General features: G+C 45.2%; 1 protein-coding gene across 2 annotated transcripts; it reads left to right on the forward strand.

Annotated features, from left to right (window-relative positions):
- Positions 1-1,059: 1,059 nt before the first annotated feature.
- On the forward strand, positions 1,060-20,881 carry kank3 (KN motif and ankyrin repeat domains 3). 2 transcript variants are annotated; one of them, XM_048253251.1, is made up of 11 exons: positions 1,060-1,187; positions 9,006-9,091; positions 9,542-11,437; positions 11,914-12,016; positions 13,211-13,429; positions 13,573-13,663; positions 13,918-14,137; positions 16,536-16,678; positions 17,999-18,199; positions 19,804-19,902; positions 20,426-20,881. In XM_048253251.1, the coding sequence occupies exons 2-11, from the start codon at positions 9,055-9,057 to the stop codon at positions 20,483-20,485; spliced, it is 3,069 nt and encodes a 1,022-aa protein (XP_048109208.1). In that variant the 5' UTR covers positions 1,060-1,187; positions 9,006-9,054; the 3' UTR covers positions 20,486-20,881. The 2 variants fall into 2 exon arrangements, with proteins under 2 accessions (XP_048109208.1, XP_048109207.1); XM_048253250.1 differs by lacking the exon at positions 1,060-1,187 and adding an exon at positions 4,106-4,218.
- The last annotated feature ends 1,923 nt before the right edge of the window (positions 20,882-22,804 follow it).

Consider the following 22,804-nt stretch of genomic DNA (forward strand, 5'->3'; position numbering starts at 1 on the left):
AACCTAGAATCAATACACAACTATAAGAAGGATTAATTAATGTGTATTAATATAGCTTACAGTTTTGCATTTGTACTCTAAACAACCCTTTCACGTTTAACCTTCAACAAATTCAAATTATTGGTGGGAAACAAGGGACACTAACTTTTGCCAATCTACACCTGTAGCTGTAGTGATGGTCTGATTCTTTTTGCAGTGGCGCCCTCTGCTGTTCATATAAATAACTGCTCCTTTAAACTCCACGGTAGCTTTGCTTGCAATGATGGGCATGGAGAAAATTAATTTTGGATTCATGTAAAAAATAAATAAATTAGAGACATTGTTATACTGAGTAACAGTGTTGCTCTAGGCTATTATCAACATCTGACAAAAAGGACATACTCTTTAAATAAAGAACCAACACGACAAAAACAAAGGCAGTCTTCGACTAGACTACTTTGTTTTCCAAACAAAGCTTGTAAAAGCCTCTTATAACCAACGTGTGCCCACACGCTCTGAACTGCATGAGTTGCACTTGGCATAATTATAAAACGTTTTAAAGATATAGGCCTCCCGTTACACATTTTATCCAGGAAAAATGCCTGCATGGAAAATTGGGAAAATGTGTTGCAATCTTGTTCTAGTTAGTAAGGAATGTTTTATTCCTCAAATCCTGTGTCATTTTTGCCATTCGTTTGTCACATGGCTAATGGCGTTTGAAGAATTCATACCAATTTTGTGAATACAAAAATAGCCTATGGCAGAGTCACATTAATCGTGTGTTTTAATTAAGTAATTAGGCTAGCCTACTTAATTCACGCAATTTATTGAAATTAATATGAAAGTAACCAGCCATGCGACATTACAGAAACATAAGATTATTATACAGGTTTGGTTAACGAAGTGTAGGCCCTGCCACTGTTTACTAACTTGGCATGACACCTATGACACCACGTTATCAGTCCGAGAGTGACAAATCCTACTTAAAATGGGCGGACCCTCTCCTCGAGCTCTCGATATTTATTGGTTACAGAGTACGCTTGTTGATTGGATAATCCAAATGTCTGTTATACCATATACGTTTGATGAATGAGAAAGCGCCAGAGTTGGTGTTTTCTTCCACTCTCTTATCTTTTGCCTCTAAAGAAGTTTTTTTTGTTTGTAAGAAGTTTTCTGGCGTCCAGAAGTTCAGCATCAGTCCAGCAAAGGTAGGTCAGATCACCGTTCTACGCAACTCTACATTAGGTTATAAGAGAACGTTAACAGATTAACCAGGTCTGTCTGTAGCGACTGAAACTTAGCCTGCATTTACGATTTAAAAGACTTTGATCTGATTGGAACTTAATTTACCATTCTAAGAGTAGTGCATTGAATGTAACTGTCACCACTGACGCTAAACTTGTAACGCGACAGTATCACTTAGCCAGTTACATAGACTAGCCTATCCATCTTGCGCTTTCTGAAATCAGTCTCATATTGCCAGGGGGGCTTCACTTCGATTTTAGCTATCTGTTGTTACTACCGGACTATCATGCTTAATCACAATGAGAAAATGCTACAGAGTTAAAGTTACTATTTATTATTTTAGTCATTCAAGTAATAGTCCACTGTAAATCTGGTTATTACTTTGTCACGTAAGAAGGCGTGCCTGCTGAAAACTACTCGAAAAATGCGGGGTGACACTAATTTCATTTTATTTCAACCCCTATAAAATACTTAAAATCACATCGAAAATGAGGAAAGAAATGTATGGGCTGACATCAATTGTTACTTTGATTGATCTTGGCCTATCTAGATAGCTTGTTGTGTTTTGGAGAAGGATTAGCTGACTTTTCTACCGGGCAAGCTTCCAGAATACCGCCCTAAGGACATACAATATGTTTTCAGTTTTTAAATCCTTTCATGACAGCTTTTTGCTGTTAATGGACAATTTTGTTTTGGTTTTGCGAAGTAATCCACATGTGTTTATTGGTATTCTAGTCAGACTATCTTGGACAAATTTCTGTTTGTCATTTTGAGATTTACTATGATGTGATAGCCTACATCCACGTAGCGCACATTTTGCATCCTGCTAGAAAGCGAACACGGATTAGTCAATGTTCTGCTGGGAATAGTGTCTCTCCTATGTAAGCCTCTATGTTATTTACCTTACGCAAAATGCGCGGTGATTTCATCATGAATAATGTAATTCAAAGTGAAAACAAAAAGAGCTTCTGAGGAGACATCCACGCAAAAATAACAATTGTCTACCTGGTCAAGTATCACCTTCTCTAAGCCCCTCCCCCATTCCACGAGGAAGAATTGCCTTCAACACTGATTATGATCAAGAGCAAAACTTTCTCAAAGAAATTATCATTTTACAGTAACAGTCAACTTCATTTGCAATAGGCACTGTGCAGTAGCGTTGTTCAATCAGGATTGCCTGACAGAATTACTGAAATTTGATTTGCCTTCAGGCTAATTCTATTATTCCTTTATGCACTCACTTTCCCTTTTTTGTGATTTCCTGTGCTGAAATCATATCTTCAGAAAGTCCCCTTCACAAGAAACCACAAACAAACAAACAAACGCCTCAAACGAACTTGGACTGGGGTGTTAAAAGCTCTCCCAGATTGACTGGCCTGCCCTGTTGTTTACACGTCTGGGCATAAGCATCTGGGCATCACCTTCACTCCCTCTCCAAACATTCACATGCTTCTAGTCTTGTGATTCTATTTATGGTCCATTAGCTCTTGAGCTTCTTCACATTATCCACGACTCTTTGGCTTGTGTATCTCTGAAAACTGAGGGAGAAAAGAGTGCTCAACAAAGAATAGGTTTTTCACCACAGTGCCACACAAACAACAATGGGGGCATGTTAACATAATGAAATTTCCCCTAAACCAGAGGGTGGAATTTATGGGAATTTCTGTTTATTGGAGTGTAGGGTAATTGTTGAGGCTCACAGATTATCACTGAGAGCTGCATTTTGAGACAACAGCTGAAGTGAGCCGAAGATGAGCGGACAGGATAGAGGTTATAATGCAGTTGGGCTCTTATATTGCTGAATGTAGTGTGCAGCGATTAGAATATGGAACATTAATACAACCTGTTGGCTAGAACAAAGAGCACATTACATTTGCCTACTATTAAGACACAGCATGACACTGTTTAGTTAGGTCTCTGCAGTGGGTTGGAAGTTTACTGTAGATGCTGTTTTTTTGTTTTTTTGTTGCAGGGGTGGATAATGGAAATCGTGTGATTAGCATTCCTTGGTACTGGTCAAGTAACTGTGCATATGCATTTGCCCAGAAACAAAATTAAGTTAAGAAATGCAAATAAAAACAGGACTATTCTTCTTTGGCTTTGTCTTAACAGCTGTCCTGTGTGCCACTGTGCATTTAAGTATAGTAAGTATATATACTTTTTTGATCCCGTGAGGGAAATTTGGTCTCTGCATTTATCCCAATCCGTGAATTAGTGAAACACACTCAGCACACAGTGAGCACAAAGTGAGGTGAAGCACACACTAATCCCTGCGCAGTGAGCTGCCTGCAACAGCGGTGCTCGGGGAGCAGTTAGTGGTTAGGTGCCTTGCTCAAGGGCACTTCAGCCGTGCCTACTGTTCGGGGTTCGAACCGGCAACCCTCAGGTCACAAGTCCGAAGCACTAACCAGTAGGCCACGGCTGCCCATTTATGACTGCTTGTTGAGGATTAAAAAAAATATTACGATGAGATGAAATTGTCACTGCATTACTATCTCTGCTGTCTGATTCTTACTTGGCACTTCTGGGGATTGCATCATCACACTTGAACTCTTGCCTCTCCATCTGGTTGTGGCCATGACCCCGGCCTCCAGCTCACAGCAGATCAGCAACAATGAGAGGTCAAAGACAAAAGAGTTGCCCCAAAGAAAAGTAAAAAAAGCTTTGGGCCTAAAGAAGTCACAGAGATTACGCAACAAATGGACAGAATTCACCAGGAGGATGGGGTCAGCCACTGCAACTTTAGACATTGGTATGGCTACCCGTGTTGGGTAAATTCAAAAATAGATCTAACATATATTTAGAGAGAGAGAGAGAGACACACACACACACACACACACACACAAAAAAACACATCAGGAAATAGGGGGCACAGGGGGAATAGGGGGCACGAAGACCAGACGCAGGTACCTTGCAGAGCCTTTGTCAACCCACTCAAAGTGGATCAGATGCGCTGGTATCAGCTCTTTCCCTATCCAAAGCGCAGATGTGGAGGTAACGGTTTTACAGTCCTCTCAGCTAGATAAGTGGTTGTGTTGGGTGATAAAACAATCTGCCTGTTTGACAAGTATATTTTTATAAGAGAGTGGTTGTAAAGGCTGTATATGTGGTGGTGGTGGGTGGGGGGAGAGGGGGAGATCTTTAGTGGCAGGATGCGTTTGATATAGAAACAGTCTCTGTCACTCTCTAATTTTACTCCATGGAATGACTGCTGTGTATATGAAACAGGAGGAGATAAATGCCTATGCTAAATGAGAGATGATAAACCCAAAAATACCCACACACCACTATGCCCAGCCAAACACATCTCACAAAGGAGTAGCTACTAATTGAATCCTCGCCTCGGGATGCTGTTTATGTACCCTTAAAGTGTAATCAGCTGGTTCTCACAGGAAGAAACAATCTTGTCGGGCTACTTTTAGAAACGCTCACTGCACTTTAATACTATCTCCCCCGAATTCCTTGGTATAAGCATGGAGCTCAGATGCTTTAGCTTCTCGGTAACCTTCAGTATTATTTTTTTAGCCATATTTGCCATTCAGTGTGCTGCTGTGTAACTGTTTGGATAGACTCTGACGATGTTTTTACCAGTTTGTCACTGTTTTTGTAAACCATATAAAGCTCTGCTGGTTGGCTTTTTAAAATAGCTCTTTTCTCCTTTTTGGTCTGCATATAAAAAACTGGATCAGGCGTAGAGTGCAGCTGACGGTCGAGAGGAAGAAGGAAAAAAAAGTCCCCAAGAATATTTCTATAATTCCAGAATTCGTTGTTGGCATTTCTATTCTTTGTCTCCCTTTGTGGATGGATCATGAATCAGAGTACTGTCTGACAGGAACGTTGTTCTGACTTAAAATTTTAGGAATTGGACAAAATGTTGGGAATTGGAGGTAAAGATGGCGGGCCACACAGCTGACACCTGGTTTCCTGACTGAGGGGCGGGCTAATCAAACATGAGCTGATCCTTGAGTTGATGTGTAACGTTTTAGTACACACACAGGACACAGGCGCTTGTTGTGTATATTTCGTCTGGTATGCAGTTTGTTCCGCATTTGCTTGCTTGTCTTGATGGAGGCCTTTGTCAGGAAATGTGCAGTGCCTGCCCTGCTGCTTTTTGAAGTACATATCCAGATGTAAGGGGATCACTGGTTACTTTCAACAGAGGTATGCCAGCCATGTGGCCCATCCATGTGTTTAAATGGCTTAAACATCTGTTGGGTCCACCATCAGGTTGTTACGTTTCTTCATGTAACACACAAGGATGCATTCTGTACCTGGGTCTGTAATTTTTCTCATCACAGTTGACAGAGTTGTGACAGTTAGGGCCCCATCATCATCCTGCTAAGAATTGGATGCCAATCAGAAGTCTGCTGGCTCAGTTACCATTCCATGTTGTCCTCAGGAAGCAGATTTGCTCTTGTTTTTTTTGTTTGTTTGGCTGGCCTCTGTAATGTTTAAACAAAAACAGCCCTGGTCCATGGTGATACCAATAAATATTAAATAAATAAATTCTATTTTGTCATGTAGTAGCCTTTTGAGATTGTTCTCTCAAGTTCTTGACTTAACTAAAAGGAGTTGACAAAGTAGTTCTCGTCATTTGGATGTTCTCGCCTGAGACAGAGTGGGAGGGCATTCATTCATCAGGCTCATTTCCATGTTCGTGCCCAGTGAGGGCTGCTGGGATTCCAGTCACTGCCTCTAACTGCCTGGGAAGTCATATCAAAGAGCGTTTTGTAACCGTGTGCCTCTGACACCACTGAAGCATATGGCCCCCACCCCCCACTCCTCCTTTCATTCACTCTAAACTGTCGCATGTTGAACTGGGGACAGAGGACGGGAGTGGGGAGGGAGTGGGGTGGGGGTGGGGGGTGGCAGGCCGAAACAAGGAGGCTCCAGAAGACTTGTGGACGGCGTAACCATAGATGTGGCATAAAGGCTCATTATAGGGCTCTCAATGTGTTTCATTGTTGTGACAAGACCCAGGGGAATTGCACAGACGCATGTGATCGTGACTGTCTTAAGTTGTCCTTAAAGTTGTTTTCAAGGATGTTTCTGGCGCATTCTTTTATTTGGTTGTTGGGCTTTTTTGCGTTTAGGATCAGATACTTCTTCAGTGGTGGCTGAGCAAATGTCCATAAAGTTGTTTGTATGAGTTTATGCTCTCACTTAGTGACACTTATTTAATGTCATGTTTTAAATAACTGTCTGTGTGTGCGTGTGTGTGTTGTGTGCATTTGTGGATGTTCTTGTGGCAGTAAGGTCATGAATAAATCTAGATGGCCTGCGTTTGTCCGGTGGTTTCTTCTCACCCACTTGGTGCCTTTGTACTTGTGCATGAGTGTGTGTTGATGGGAGTGTTTATACGTGCGGGGGGTGGCGAGTGTGTTTGCTCAGCTCTTCGGCCGCTTGTGTTGCTTTTCCTGCGGGCCGCAGGAAGCAGCTTTGGCGGGGTGATGGCTTCTTCCTTCTGGAGTGGCCTGGGGCTTCCTAATGCGAGACAATGGGAGGTCTCCCTGGGGGAGCAGGGCTGTGCAAAGCCAGTTTCCCCTCAGGAAACAACAGATTTGTCCTTCCAGCTGATAGAATGTGCGTTGGTGGGGGGGGGATCACACACACACACACACACACACACACACACACACACACACACACAACACATATAAGCTGGACTCCTGAGTCCTAACATGTTCAAACTGGCTGTGTGTCTTCTGTTGGCTTAGGTGAAGGCATCTTTGCTTTCGTCCCCAAGTTTTTTTTTGCTGGTTTGCTAGTGGAGGACTTGTACAAACAACATGCCTCACGCCATGACTGCTTTTACAGCCATGCAAGGCAGGGGGAGGGGGGTGTTTGGGGAGATTTGCAATGGGTTGCAATTGCAATGCAACTCTGTGCAGATTGACCCTCAGTAACCTGTGAGTGGGGTGTCGTCTGCGTTGTGAATCATGGACCCCCCCTGTTTCCCTTGAAGGGAAATGGGAGGTGGAGGATGGAGGTCGTATTTCCAAAACATGGCTATCGCTCCAAGCCAATGGCTGGACAGAACTGCCTCCTGACGACGGACAGAGCCGCTCTGCCAACCAAGTCCTCAGACTCCAGGCTTTTATTAAACAGGAGACTGCCGTGATCAGTCAATGAAAGAAAAAAGACGTTTAGTAGACTAATTGAATTTTGGGAAATAAATTGTCTTGTTAACAGAAATAAAGAAGCCCCCGGTCCACTAGCCTCCTGGGACAACAAGAGCTTGTGATGCCGTGGCTGGACGACAGAGCGCTGTCTGTTTGTTTTTTTTCTGTGCTCCTCACATCCCTGTGGCTCTGTTAAGTACAAGTAGAAGGGGCACAGAGGAATGTGCCCCCCCACCCCCACCCCCCCACACACACATTCCCACCCCACACACATCTCTCACTCCCTGCCTCCCTGTAATTTGGTGCTTGTCATCAGGTTCTGGAAAAAACATTGAGCCTATGTTTTCATTCTCTCCCCCAAAACCCTCACCCCTCTCCCCTCACACATCCCCACCTTCCTCTACTCCGCGCCTCTGTGGTGTTGAAGAGGGAGAGGAGAGGGGATGTGTGACTTGCTGTTGTTGCTGCTGCTGCTGCTGCTGCCGCTCCCTCTCCTCTAATCAAAGGTGTGAGCTGTAAAAGGGGTGTTGGGAAACCGGAGGCTGGTTGAAGGGTATGCTGGGCCGGGTCCCAAAAACTTCACCCGGAGCTGTGGCTGCGATCTGGGAAGGAGGACCTCTTTTTATATTTAGCTCCCAAGGGGGTTAGCGACGGGAAGTGAGGCCTGCTGTTCACTCTTTGACAGGCCCTGACGCTTGCCAGGACCACCAACCCCCTCCCTCTGATCACTCTGCCTGAGAGCTCTGCATATCTGACCGCCAATGCAGGTCAGTGGTTTGCATCTGTCTGTGACAGGGGGAATGATGGTGAGCAATGCAGCCTGCAGAGTGGTGGGGGGAGAGAGTTGGGGTGGGGAGGTGGATGGGTTTATGATGGACATCTTCCTTTGGCAATGACAATCTGATCTGAGATCTGTCCAAATTCCTTCCAGTGATTTGTTTTTTCTTTCTCTTTTCCTTGACAGTCTGTGTATTCAAGGTATTGAGTACAGGACTGGCTGACAGGAGTTAGACATTGCTTTGTTAGACACTTCCACTGAATCATAAGCAAGTCCTTGCCTGGTCATGCTAGTAGGATATTTACGAGAGGAGAAAGATGGAATGTGCCCAAGGCTCTGTGAAAACAGATCTTCATAACTCCATATGTGTCTATTAGTCTCTCTCTTTTATGCTCTCTCTGTCTCTCTGTTTGCCCCTTTCATGGAATGTTTTCAGAAAAAAAAATATAGGGTATGAACTGGCCTGACGACACAGAAACGGATATCTGTTTGGGACGGCTTTAGGATGGGGTTCATGTTATAGAGCGTTCTTGTTTTGATGCCTCATTTCCTTGTCTTGTTTTCCGTGGGGCTGCGGCTGCTCTTTATCCTCTGTGGAGCGTTCAAACACACACATGACACGTATGTGATGTCATGGTTAATCCCCTTGAATCCCATCCAAAAACAAGACGACCACCAAGGAAATGGATGCGCTCACTCGCACTCGGTCATCGGATCACTCCTCACATAAGGGCACAAAAATATACGTGTTGCTTACACATATAATCACAAATGTTGCAGCTTATTGCAGGCTTTGTGTTCTCACTGAGCTCTGGGAATGTTGAAGGGAAAATCCCATCTCACAAGTGCACGTTGTCTTGGACTTCTCTCCCCGTGTGCAGGTGGTGAGTTGACTCCTGAGGCTGCAGTGGAGGACCTTGTCCGGCCAAGATGACTCAGTCTGTGCAGGTCAACTCAAAGCTGCCTGGTGAGTGTAACTAACTATCTTATAATAACTATGTCATGTACATGTCAGGATTTCATTTAGTACAGTAAAGTCAAATTAATAATATGTTATCAAATTAATAATATGTGTAAATGTTATAAAAGACAATCACTAGCACAATACTCATATGTGTTATGAAAAATGTCTGATTAAATATTTAGATTAAGCTCTGTTCTGATTCTAGTTCTGTTAATACATCCAGTTGGTGTGTCATAGCAGTTTCATACAGAGTTCCAGAGAAAACAGATTTTTCCACTCTCACTACATCTGGAAGCACAGAGAGCAGAGCTGGACTGAATTTGGCCCTGCTAGGTGGCCTTGGGGAGTGGGGTTAAGGCCCACTGTTATAGCTCTTTTCCATATTGGACCAAAAGGGATATTACTGGCATGTTGCTTATGAGTTCTGATGACCCCAACTCTTCTCCCCTGTAGATCTGGGTGCACCTTTTCTGTATGGGTCCCAGGAGGAGAGCGACCAGGCTGGCTCCTACTCCGTCCAGACGCCATATGGCTTCCAGCTGGACTTGGACTTCCTCAAGTATGTGGAGGAGATCGAGAGTGGCCACAGCTTTAGGCGTACACCCGTGAGTGGCCGCCGTGGAGGGACGCGCACTGGGAAGCTCTCCCAGCGCAGCCCCGGGGTCGGAGGCCGTGCCAGCGGCTGGACATCCACCGAGTCGCTGTCTTCCTCGGCCAGCGATGACTGCAGCGGGCGTGTGCCACCGCCTCCTCCGCCACGGAATCGCATCGGCTCGGCGCCCGGCGAGTCATCGCACATCCTCTCGCCTGTGTCGGTCCTCAGCCCGCCGCTCTCGGCTGGCGCCAAGGTGCCCCCGCCTCCCCCGACCCGCAACCCTCGCGTGGAGCGCACCCTCTTGGAGACCAGCCTGCGGCTCCAGCAGGAGCAGAGCCAGCTCCAGAACGGCACCAGGGTCCTCCAGCTCGCTGACCCTCCGAAGGGGGCCCTGAGAGAGGCGGGGTGGACAGGCTCCTCCAGCTCCCTGGGCTCCCAGACAGCAACACCAGCCTTACCACCGGCATCCTCATCAGCCCCATCATCGGACGGTGGTATCCAGCAGAACCCCTTCTCCTCGGCCTCGCCGAGCCCCTGCCCTAGTGGCTGGCCGCGCGCCAGCCCTCACACCTCCGGCAGGAGCACCCCGGCCTCCGCAGCGGCCTCCGCCTCGGGCCCAGTGCCCCCCCTCCAGCTGCAGACGGTGCGGGAGCAGATGGCGGCGGCTCTGCGGCAGCTCAAGGAGATGGAGGAGCGCGTGAAGGGTGTCCCCGCGCTGGAGAGGGAGGTGGCCAAGCTGCGCGCCGAGAAGGACCAGCTGCTCCAGGCGCTCAAGAAGAAGGACGAGGCGCTGGCCGTCACAGCGGCCGACGCGCAGACGGCTCCCGCCGAGCCCGGTGCCGGGACGGACCAAGGACTCCCGCCGCTCTCGCCGACTCACGGGCGGCCCTCCAAGGTGTCCGAGCTCCGCAAAGCCATTGAGAAGGCAAGCAAGGAGGAGATAAGCCGGCAGCCGACGCCGGAGAAAGTGGCGCCTGTTCCCGTACAGATGGTGTCTGTGGCCGTGGGCAGTGATCTGCCCCTGAGTGAGGGGGTGTTTTATTACAGACAGGCCATGAAAGATGCAGCAGTGGACGCAAGGTGCGAGGTCACCGAGAAGGGTGTCGGGACGGCGCCACAGAGTACCACGCGCGACGAAGGTGTCCAGGCAGCACCATCCACTGAGGACGCGTCCGTCTGGGTGATGGAGTCCCTACTGGGGCTGACCAGCGAGGCGGAGAGGGAGATCGACACCCTGCAGGACACCGTCAAACTCCAGCAGGAGTCGGTGCGTGTGCTGGAGGAGCGGCTAGGCCAGGCTGACCAGGACCTGGAGGTGCTGCGCGCCCGCGAAAACGAGCGCCTCTCGCGGGTCACGCTGGATCGAGGCGTCCAGGCGCAGGCGCAGACTGTCCACGCCGGCACTGACGCCCCACCCGCCGAGCCCCCGAAGACGCTGCTCAGTGTCGGGGTGAGCTGCCGTCCCGAGGTGGCCGAGGCAGGCGTGGGCAGGGAGGGAGCACCCGCACCGATTCACCAGAGTGTTCAGACTGAGGAGGTGGAGGTGGTGGAGGTCAAGGAGGTGAAAGAGGAGGTGGCTAAGGTGGAGATGGTGAGCACTGGGTGCCAGTGGGAGAGCCCAGAGGAGGAGAAGCGCAAGGAGGAACCCCAAAAGAGAAGACAAGTGGCCATCGCTGAGGGCCTGGGCGTCAGCGAGGCAGAGAGGAGAGTGGCAGAGGAAGTGGACGCTGCGCCGGCTACTCCCAGCCCTGTGGGTGAGTTTCTCTAGAGTGGAGTCACTTTGTCATGTGTACATCGAGAAAACTTAGGATGTCAGTCTTCCAGGATTCATCATAAAAGGTGACCACATAATGTGTGGAGTTCTCATCTGTGTCAAAATGGCACATACACTATTTGCGTGCAATTGAAGAATTAGCCATCTGTAGTTTGAATGCTTTTATCTGAGCAACCAAATATTACTCATTCATGGGTGGGTCCACACCCATGCTTTTACAACCTAGTCATTCTTTTCTTATATTCTAATTCAAGCTATTTAATTATCTGAGGTGTGTCTGCTCACATGTCAGGCTTAGAACTCAAATGTCATTCAAAGATTCTTATTTTGCATGAACAGCTGCACAAGTCTCTGCATCTTTATGGGATTGGTCATTAAAGTGTGTGTGTGTGTGTGTGTGTGTGTGTGTGTGTGTGACCTAATGTTACATTTTCCTTTTGTCATTGGTGGTCCCAGGCACTCTGAAATCTATCATGAAGAGGAAGGATGGGAGTAGCTCGAGTGAGACCCGCAGCACAGGCAAGAAGAGCCTGCAGTTTGTGGGCATTCTGAACGGAGGGTGAGAACCAGAATGGGCGCACACCACTCAGGATATGATGCCCTGAGCTGACTTTAGCGCACCTCAGCAGCGCTGTCAGTGGAGATTACTCTCAGTTAATAATAGACTAGACTGATGCACACAATCAAAACAGAGGTCTAGGCTAGCGCTGCTACAGCAATCTTAGAATTATATAACCGCTTTTCACTTGGCTGCCATTTTATTCCAATGTGACTGACAAATAATGTGATTTGTTTGACACCTCAAGTGCTCTAAGACTGAACAGTACCGGTAGGTTGTAGGAACTGATAGTGTTTGGGGTCAAAATGGTCAAAACCGATGTCAAAACTTTCACTAGGTTGTTGTTTTTTTTCACTAAGATAGTCAATAGAGTGACTCCAGAGATGAGATAACAGAATGTGACTACTACAAGTAGGAGAGGAGTGTTGTGGTGAGGGCTGTCTGCAGCTGTCAGTGGGGGAGAGAAAACCACAAAGTGAGAGTACAATGAGAGCAGCCGGAGCCAAGAGCAGCAGCAGTGGAGATCTTCACCGTAGGGCTGAAGGAATCTTTCATCATCTTTTTTGATGTGGCCAGCGAGATCAAACCTTCCCATCAAACACACAAGAATGGAGGATGAACAGCTGGCTTCGGCTGACAAACGCTTTCTGACACGCCACAGCTGTGAAAACTTTCAATGTAAACAAGTGTTACTTTTACACACCATTAGCAGCACACGAGTCTCATCTTGACTTCTGTGCAGTATCATCTTGACATGCTACGGATCATAGTTCATATTTTACCCTGTTGAATGGTTCATCAACTTTTGAGCAGGCTGAAGACAGTGTTCTCATCCTACTCTTCATGGACCATGTTATCACAGTGCTATTACTGAGTTTTAGACCAACAGCTATAAAAGTGTCTTGGCTACGAGGCTGTTTGAAATATTTGTGCTGATTAATTTAGCCAGTTTCAGACTCTTTGAGTCTTGAATGAATTAATCTTTCCATTATGCAATTCATGGCCTGAGAATGGGAAAAATGCTTAGGTTAGCCAAACACAGGCTACTGTTCTCGTCTAGCTTGATGAGACTAGCCTCTCTGTTTTAACTGACATTGTGGGGGAAATAAGTCTGACATCATTGTTTCATGTGGATTAGATTTAAGTAAATTAAGCATCAGAATGTTAAAAAAAGTAAATGTGCTCCCTTCAAAGATATGAGTCAACGTCAAGTGAGGAGGAGGATGAAGATGAGGATGATGAGGAAGGGAGCTCATCTGACGGGAGTGGAGAGGAGGATTGCTCCAGCAGCGGGGAAGAGGAGGCCGCGCTTCAGGAGACCTCGGACGAGGAGAGGAACATCAACTTGGATGAGAGCGACAGTGATGAGGGGCCGACCGGGTCGGGGGGACAGCAGGAGACGGTCAAGGAGAAGTAAGGCTGACCGACGGGGCTGCTGATTCCACATGCTGACACAAGCCGAATGTCACTGCAGCCGTCACATTCTTATCCTCATGTGTCTGTTTGTTTATAGCAACGCTGTTTGTAATATGATGATCGTCATGTTTTTCTGTCAGGTTTGAACTGAGTATGAAGATGCGTGAAGCTTGTCTTATTCTGAAAAATCACCTCAATGATGATGCCAAAGCCATGAAAAGCAAAGAAGTGGTGAGAAGCTATACTTCATCCGACTTTACAACTGTAAACTATTCATCAGATATAGGCCTGCCAAGGAGCCACAGCAGGTCGACATGTTTATGGTTGACTGCACAGACTTTATAAAGTGAAGAACAACATTCTTAGATGCCAGATTATTTTTCCTCTGTGTTCTATGCATTTTTCTCACATGTTCTTTATTTTAACAATCTTATTAACATCTTGCTCTTTTCGTCTCTGTCGCTCTCTCTGCTTGTGTCCTGCAGCTGTCCAGCACTCACACAGTGCAGCTGGAGTGGTTCAGAGTGTCCAGTGCGAAGACGGCTCAGCCCACGCGGGTCTCCAACTACATCATGGCCTTCTCTGAGGTGTCTCCTGTCCTGCTGGAGCATGTGGTCAACATGACTGATGGCAACGGCAACACAGCCCTACACTACAGCGTCTCACACTCCAACTTCAGTGTGGTGGGCCTGTTGCTGGACACAGGTCAGTGTGGAGGGTGACTTCCATTCCACATGGTGTACTCTTAAGTGTCTGAATAGAACATGTTATGTAAGGGATAATGTATAGAACGCCGGTCATTACTGGGAAAATAAGTCCCGACAGGGCAAACCGGACCCCGACGCGCAGCGGAGGGGTCTTGTTCCGCCCTGAAAGGGACTTATTATTACACGAAACTTGGTGGGCATGTAACCCCATATGGATAGCATGGAACCATCGTTTTTCGTTTTGATCTGTAGCTCCCCCGCTGGACTGCACCCCCCGAAAGGAGGGTAGGGCAAACACAGTTTTCTGTGAATATCTCGAGAACCGTAAGGTTTAGGAGGACCATTTTTTTTTTTTGTATGTTGATCTCAGGGGCCATGTCAACCCATTCCATAACCACTCATTTCATGTATAAGCCACCTAGTTAAACACAAAAAGTAAAAAATGAGGTGTTATAATCGCAGGTATCTGTGACCTAACATAGTCAAAACTGCACGAAATTGGAAGTGTAGGATCATTATGACACCCTCTGAATGCACGCCAAGTTTCGTGGAATTCCGTTCATGGGGGGGGCACACAATAAATTCATTTATGTTACTATACACCAACTGGCCTGTAGGTGGCCGGAGACCGTTTTCTGTGAATATCTCGAGAACCGTAGGGCCTAGGAAGTCCACCTTTTTTTTGTATATTGGTCTTAAGGGGGCATGTCAACCCATCCCATTACCACTTATTTCATGTATAGCGCCACCTAGTTAAAAATTAAAAAAGCAAAAAAATTTGGTGTTTTCATCACAATATCTCTGGCTGACATGGTCAAAACTGCACGAAATTGAAAGTGTAGGATCATTATGACACCCTCAAATGCATGCCAAGTTTTGTGAACTTTTCGTTCATGGGGGGCCTTACAATAAAATAATTTATGTGCACATTTAGTGACCGTGACACCAACAAGGATTCGGGACACTGAAAGACCGGGTACCGCTAAACTTGGTGGGCATGTAACCCACATGGATAGCATGAAACCATCGTTTTTCGTTTTGATCTGTAGCCCCCAGCTGTACTGGACCCCGAAGGAGGGTAGGGCACACACAGTTTTCTGTGAATATCTTGAGAACCGTGGGGCCTAGGATGACCAATTTTTTCCGATATGTTTGCCTCCAGGGGTCATGTTAACCCATTCCATGTGCACACATGTGCATAAACAGATACACACGCACACACATACATTCACAGTAATCATACGTATGACACATACTCACACAGTAGACATATGCACGCATGCATGTATGCACAAACACACATACGCAGGCAAACACACAAGCTCGCACACACACACACACACACCCACACACATAAACATAAACGTGTACACGCACACATGCACACAATTCAAGAATGTGAAATCTATGAACTAATCATGTTTTGGTACTCTAGCAGATACCAGTGAGAATTGAGTGTGGATAATGCAATTTAGTGAGACAGTTAGAATCATATAGGCCTTTCAGCGTGATTTATTTTTGTGGAAACAATGTGCTGGACTGGGCGGCGGTCATATTTTGTACCACTCTGCGGTACATCTAGTTTTCACAGTAATGACCGGCGTTCTATACATTATCCCGCTTATTATACGGCTACTTGCCAAAACGAAATAATAAACTCCCCATGATATGACTTTAGCCTACATAACCTAGCCTATTTGTTACCGTTCATCGTGGCATTTGCTGAGAAACAAATAGTTCAACAACACAGGCTGCTGAACTTGAATCAAACATTCTTTAGAACACAGCTGATCAACCGTCTGCTTTCACATTTGAATGAAGTTCCAGTCCTTGCGTAGTGATATGAAAGACGTATCAGAAGCACAAAACCCGTTGCCATTGACAGCGGTAATTATATGTTTGCAGTGGTAATTACATGAATTTATTTACTGCTAGAACTTTGGGAAATCCCATTCAAGTCAATGGAGCGTTCTACTAGCATTGTGAGGAGCCGTATAGACCCTTTCAACAATAAAAACAAAAACAATGCTTGAACGTTCTATTTGGGCCCCAATCTACTTCCTCTGCATTAAGATAACATATGGAATGTTAAAAAGGAAGCCTTGTGGGGCCAACTATGATGCTGATAATGGAACTCTCTTGAAAGGGTCCATAATAAACATATGTAATAGTTACATCATGCATTTATTGTAATGATTCCTTATTATCCTTGATAACACTGTACCTTGATTGGATTACGTACAGGATACCTCTTATTACCTGCAGTGTTAAACATTGCATGATTAGGCATATATTACAGTTATGGGAATATCAGGAGTGATTTGTTGAAACCATGTGTGCTCCTGATATTGTAATCATCGCCTATCACTGACAATGAAATTGGATTGTGTGTGCAGGTGTTTGCTGTGTAGATCAGCAGAACAAAGCGGGCTACACTGCCATCATGTTGGCCGCGCTGTCTGCCGTAAAGGAGGAGGATGACATGGAGGTGGTGAAGAAGCTCTTCAGCCAGGGCAACGTGAATGCCAAAGCCAGCCAGGTGAGGTGCCGTTCTAGCCTGATCTAGATGTAGGGTCTGGGAACTCATCATTGCCAGTGCTCAATCCGAGAATTCCCTCTGCACGCAATAGGATGGCGCTACCACTCATGAGCCCCATGCGTTTTCCCACCAGTGGAGCTAGTTGGCTAGTTGATCAAACTTCTGCCAACTTAAGAAAAGCTTAACTTGAGTCGCGCTGTTCGCCAGCAGCAGCATCCATCTTCTTTGTTTTCAAGTAGCAGGGAATTCATGCAGAACCGTCGCAATTCTGTCGTCATTATGTTAAGCCCACCCACTGACTCTATACAGGATGCGATTGGCCTGATCGAAGTTTGATTTTTCCAGCTCACAAGCCAACGGAGAGTTGCTAGACTACCCTGGCTGCAAATTACATTTGCTGCCGCTAGGATGCATCTAGATTTCTAGGCTAGTGCCGCTCTGCATTTCTCCAGACAAACCTTGTGGTGCAGCCATTTGAGAACTGGTGATTTAGAAGTACAAAACACGGTCAGTCAAATGCATTTTTGGCCTGATGCAAGTGGCCATTGTGAAGCTCTAGTTGTCTTGGAAACACACACTGACTGGGTTTTATATTGAAATGACACAATTAACATAATGACAGTGAAAAAGATTGGATCCCAGATTGAATTTTATTTTAATAGTAAAAAAGGTAAAATGGGGATCATATTTGTGAAAGGAATGGGCTATTGTAACATGGTTACAATGCTCTGGGAAACCTTGATCAAGTCATTATTATCATTATAAAAGGCCTTGGCCAATGAGTTTGTTGGATCAAATCATCTGCTGATTCACATCACATGCTTGTGTGTTGGATGTCATACAGAGATTTTAGGACAGATTACCTTTTCTGTCTTTATCCTCTTTGAACCAAAATGACCTTTTGTAAAAGAGGCTCTATTGAGTATTTTTTTTTTATTCATCATGTGATTGTCAACAGGTTTTCCTGTAAAACGGTCTTTATTCATCCCTTACCTTGTTAAGAATTACAGTTGAGTTTTTTTTCCGGAGAGCACATTAGAGTTTGAAGGCCACAAGTTCACAAGCTAAATTGCAGGATGTAAAACACATTCACACATATCAACTCAAACAAAGAAGTGCGTTCATGCTAACTAGAGTCAGTTGTGTTTGTCAATGATAAATGAACATATGATTTTGATCAGAAACATGAGTACAAAACTGCCTAAATGGCTTATAGGTGACAAATATGCTAATTAGTTCATGTGACCGCATCATGGGATCTCTTTCTGTAATCACTGTGGGTAATTTCAATGTACTCTTCTTGCTTTGGGGTGTATTCAGGCTGGTCAGACAGCGCTTATGCTGGCGGTCAGCCACGGGCGGCAGGAGATGGTGCACGCCCTGCTCGAGTGTGGCGCGAGTGTGAACGTGCAGGACGACGAGGGATCCACTGCCCTCATGTGCGCCAGTGAACACGGCCGGGCCGAGATCGTCGCTCTGCTTCTGGACCAGGCAGACTGTGACATTTCTGTGGTGGATAACGTGAGTGCTGGTCCTCCACTCACACCATCTGCCCGTAAATAGCACACAGCATGAAGCGTTTATATACATACCCCTATGTGCTAATTTTAGTTGAGCTAATTTAGTGGCGAGACTTCAAATGACATTAGAAACTAAGAACAAGCAGAACGGGAACTGTGTCGTAAGAGTGGGAAGAGTATGGAAAAGGGCCACTTTTGGAGTGACCACCTATAGTATGGAGGTGGCGTGGGTGGGGAATGTATTTTCTAGAGTTTCTTACAAAAAAATCAGGAAAGAAATCCCAGAAAATCCCTCCCGCTGAGTATTTACTTTAATCCCAGAATTTATATCAGAATTGTTATTCTCAGAAACTTTGAAAAAAAAAAAAAAAAAACATATTTTAAGTGACCCGAATGCTCTTCCATAGATTGCATGTTCAAGGGCCAGCTCTGCCACTGTAGATATTTTTTCAGCTGAAATCCTATACGCAAGTAAAGAATCGGTGCAGTTTCCATTATATCACAGATCTTTGCACTGCACTACAGAATGAGTCCCTGGTTATTCCCCTCCCTACACTATAAATTACAAATGCTCTGATGTGTCACATGCTTGAATTTTTAGGGTCTGCAATAAAAATAAAAAACAGATTTTTATGCTGTGGCAGATTCTGGTAAGATTGTTGCAGCCGCTGCAGTAGAGTATAGTAAGAAAATAACTGAAACCACAGGATTTCTCATTACAGTGATTTGAAAAAGCATTAGTAGTCTAGGTCACTTTCTGCTGGACAGCCTTAACGTCTTCACTGTAGTGCATTGCTATGAGACTGGGATGGAACAGTGGCACTCCTTTTCCATCAACATTAATTTGCCAGGAGTCTGACTAACAATGACATCATCTTTTGCACACCATGGCAAATATTTTCTGTTGGTGGTATTGCCTGCAACGGAAGTTCTGTATCAGGTTTGCTCCACTGTCTGTTTGGACTGTGGATAGAATAACAGCCACACTAAAATAAAATAAACAGAAAGATCTCATTTTGTATTTTTCCCCAGTGACATGATGGGATTTACCGTCTGAAACTCACGCAAGATTCCCCAAAGCCATTCAGAATGGTTTTTATAGCGAACTCGGATTACAAACAGTATATGAAAAATGGATGTTCCTCTATACAACAAACCACTAAATGAACCAGCCACAGGGAAAGCCCCTGAGCCACAATGGGTACTCTACTTTATGTTGAGTGAAGTTATGAAGGGCAAAGATCACAATCAGTCATATTTATTTTCATGACCGCCAAAGCCGCTCTCATGCTCACATCTTCGACAACCACTCTTCTGCCATTTCACAGGGATTTGGCTTGACGGCACACAGCTGGTTCGAGCTGGTGTGCATGGGAAACTATGTGGGGAGACTCCCTCCCGACCTTCCCCCTTTCTGCCAGTACCAGTTGGTTACACCAGTCTCTGAAATCACTCTGTGCTGCCTGAATCTCCTAGTGGATGTGTGTTGTCGTGCAATGCCCTTAATGGATATCTTCTCCTTTCATACTGTAATGTCTTTTTCCCCTCACTGTTTTCTTCTAACTTAATGAACCGATCCTCCCTTTTCTCACTCCCCCTCTGCAGGATGGCAGCAACGCGCTCTCCATCGCCCTGGAGGCATCCCATAATGACATAGCAGTGCTGCTCTACGCCCACATGAACTACTCCAAGACCCAAGCAGCTGTAAGTGATCTGGAGGCGGAAGCAACTGCTCGGATACGGCACTCGCCGGCTGCCAAAGTTGTGCGTCACTGATAGCGGCGTCCCATACAGCTTTCAGAACAGCCAATTTCCTGATCAGGAGAGTGTGTGCACTCAAATCCCCCCCCACCAACCCCCAACGCTAGTGTTGGAAAGCTAGGGTGTGGTGCTTCTTTGCAGATGTTTGTCCAGAGCTCCTAGTGGACTCTCCACTTTGGACATAGTGACCTCTAGTGCACAGATGACTTATTGGGAGAAAATGATGAACTATGCTATTCACTCCATTTTAGGGAGGCAGAACAGTGTGAATGGTTACAAAGCTATTATGTTACATGTTTTATTGGTATGTAGTGTTTATGAACATGGGAGAAGTAGGTTACAATGCCGAATACACTACAAGAACAAAGATAAATGAATTATAATACAAGTTTCTATTCTGTCCTCAGAATCATATTAGGGAATGTGTTGAGCTTATTTTTTTATCTGACATGTATCTTCTCCTCAGGGGGTGAACAAAGCCAACAGAAGCCCAACTAGTCCACAGAAACCCTGGCCTGCAGAATAATGGCCTGTGATGCTGAAGACTAAAGATAACTGGACTCTGGCTTGTTTAGTACAGGCCTGCTCGACTGGAAAACTGTCACTGTCTATAAAATACATATAAATATATATATATTTATACTATGATGTGTATCTATGCACTACAACCTGAAAAGAATATCAGCTATTAACTGTTGTAAGAGTATTCACTACTAACCATAACTGTGTGCTGATACTAAAGTCATTCTCTTGTCCGATGTGGTCAATCTGATCAAGCTCGGATTTGCGTTTTGTTCTTGTTGTTACACTCCTGAATTTTTCATACCAAAAACAAAAGTAATGCAACTGCACTAACTTCTTATGCAATATATGGCATTGTCTTTATTTTATGTAAAAATAAACATTTATTTACGTATGGAAATTGTAATATGCATCAAAATACACTGCCATTCAAAAGGCTGGGGTGACTTCCATTCCTCTCCATTATAGACATAGTACCAGCTGACTTGCCTCCTCCTCACATACACTATCCAACTTTCGAGGGGACTCGAAAAGGGGACTTGGCCTGATCGGCATAGTCTTCGACATATCCCAAACACTTTCAATGGGGTTTATGTCAGAACTCTGTGGTGCCAAATTCATCTCTTCCTTCCTGAACTACTCTTTCACAACTTGAGGCAAATTAATCCTGCCATCAGAGAAGGAAAGATGGAAGCAGCCACCCCAGATCATAACACTGCCTCCAGCTCACACAATAGGTACTATGCATGATGAGTGGGTTACAACACACTTACATTCACAATGTGCCCAGACCTTTTAGTATTGGAACTTTACAGCTGTTTAATTTACACATATTAATCAGGCTAATTAGAAAGGGTACAATTTGCTAAGGAACATAAAGATTAGACTTTGGAGTGATGGGGAAAGGTCATGTGGTCTGTCAACTCTAGATTTACTATTCCAGAGTGATGGGTATGTCAGGGTTTGGAAGGATGTGTACTCGTGTATAGTAACTACTGTACAAGCCTCTGGATGTAGTTTCATAATAGAGGTTTTCCTGAGACCAGATGCCTTTCCATCTGCTACCCAACTCTGACAGTTTTTCATCTGATGTCTGAGACATCACTGTGTAATTACGTAAACTTGACAGAGGTTGAGACCTGATGCATTTTCATCTGATGTCTGACACCTGATCTGAGGATGTCCTAATATGTACACCGTACAGGACGGCAATTTCAAGTCTCGTTTGCCTCAAATTATGAAAAAAAATTGAGGGGGCATGAAGAATCATTTTCACACATAAATCACATTGAACCCATGGAAAGTGTTTTGAATTGTTCTGGAGAAGCCTTCGCACAGTAGTTTGACTTTCTTATTGTCATACAAAATATTAGCCAGAAATGAATGAAACTCCGTATGGAAATAAATGTGATGGTGCATAAGGTTGTAAGAACATGGCAAAGCAAATGGGATATGTATGCATGTCAAGATAATGTATCCCCTGGAAATATTAATGCATGCCTTTTCTGGCCAGGCAGTGTAATTCTTGCAGTTTGGCATTGCTATGAGTCACGGTCCTTGCAGGAGGAAATTGGCTCCAATCAAGTGCCACTCGAGGGTATGACATGCGTTTACATGCACTTCAGTATCCTGGTTGTGATCGGGATTTTGAAGTATCCCAGTTTTCTATTTGTGCACGCCAACACCATATCAAACCGGGATACTGTTCCATGTATACACCTTATCCTGGTTTCTAATGCAAACGCACAATGGTGAAGCCGTGGGCTACTGGTTAGCGCTTCAGAGGGTTGCCGGTTCGAATCCCAACCAGTAGGCACGGCTGAAGTGCCCTTGAACAAGGCACCTAACCCCTGATTGCTCCCCGAGCGCCACTTTTGTTGCAGGCAGCTCACTGCGCCGGGATTAGTGTGTGCTTCACCTTACTGTGTGCTGAGTGTGTTTCACTAATTCACAGATTGAGAAATGCAGACCAAATTTCCCTCACGGGATCAAAAGAGTATATATACTTATATACAATTGCCTTAGAAAACAGGATATGGTGTGCTAATAGAACTTTGTTGGTAACTGGAATACTAGTATTAATCATGTATACAAGGATATTAATATGATCAATACCGGGATAAACCTAATCACTGGGATACTGGGGTGTGACATGCCATAATTTTACGTAACTTCTTGTTTTTCGGTCATCTTACTACTCGTAACAGCCCTTTAGATAACTGGATCGCAGCATTAATCTGGATAGATTTCCCAATTCACCACCATCAATGCATCCACAGGCCATAACATGACCTCCACCATGCTTGACAGTTTGTCTATGCAC

This window comes from Alosa alosa, chromosome 9 (genome assembly GCF_017589495.1).
Source record: "Alosa alosa isolate M-15738 ecotype Scorff River chromosome 9, AALO_Geno_1.1, whole genome shotgun sequence".
Classification (NCBI taxonomy): Eukaryota; Metazoa; Chordata; class Actinopteri; order Clupeiformes; family Clupeidae; genus Alosa; species Alosa alosa.

Bases quoted from the DNA above. Each gene is read 5' to 3' on its own strand.
- kank3 (XM_048253251.1), top strand. From the start codon at position 9,055: ATGACTCAGTCTGTGCAGGTCAACTCAAAGCTGCCTG. The intron at 9,092-9,541 runs GTGAGTGTAACT...TCTCCCCTGTAG, and splicing joins GGTCAACTCAAAGCTGCCTG to ATCTGGGTGCACCTTTTCTG. The intron at 13,664-13,917 runs GTGAGAAGCTAT...TGTGTCCTGCAG, and splicing joins CCATGAAAAGCAAAGAAGTG to CTGTCCAGCACTCACACAGT.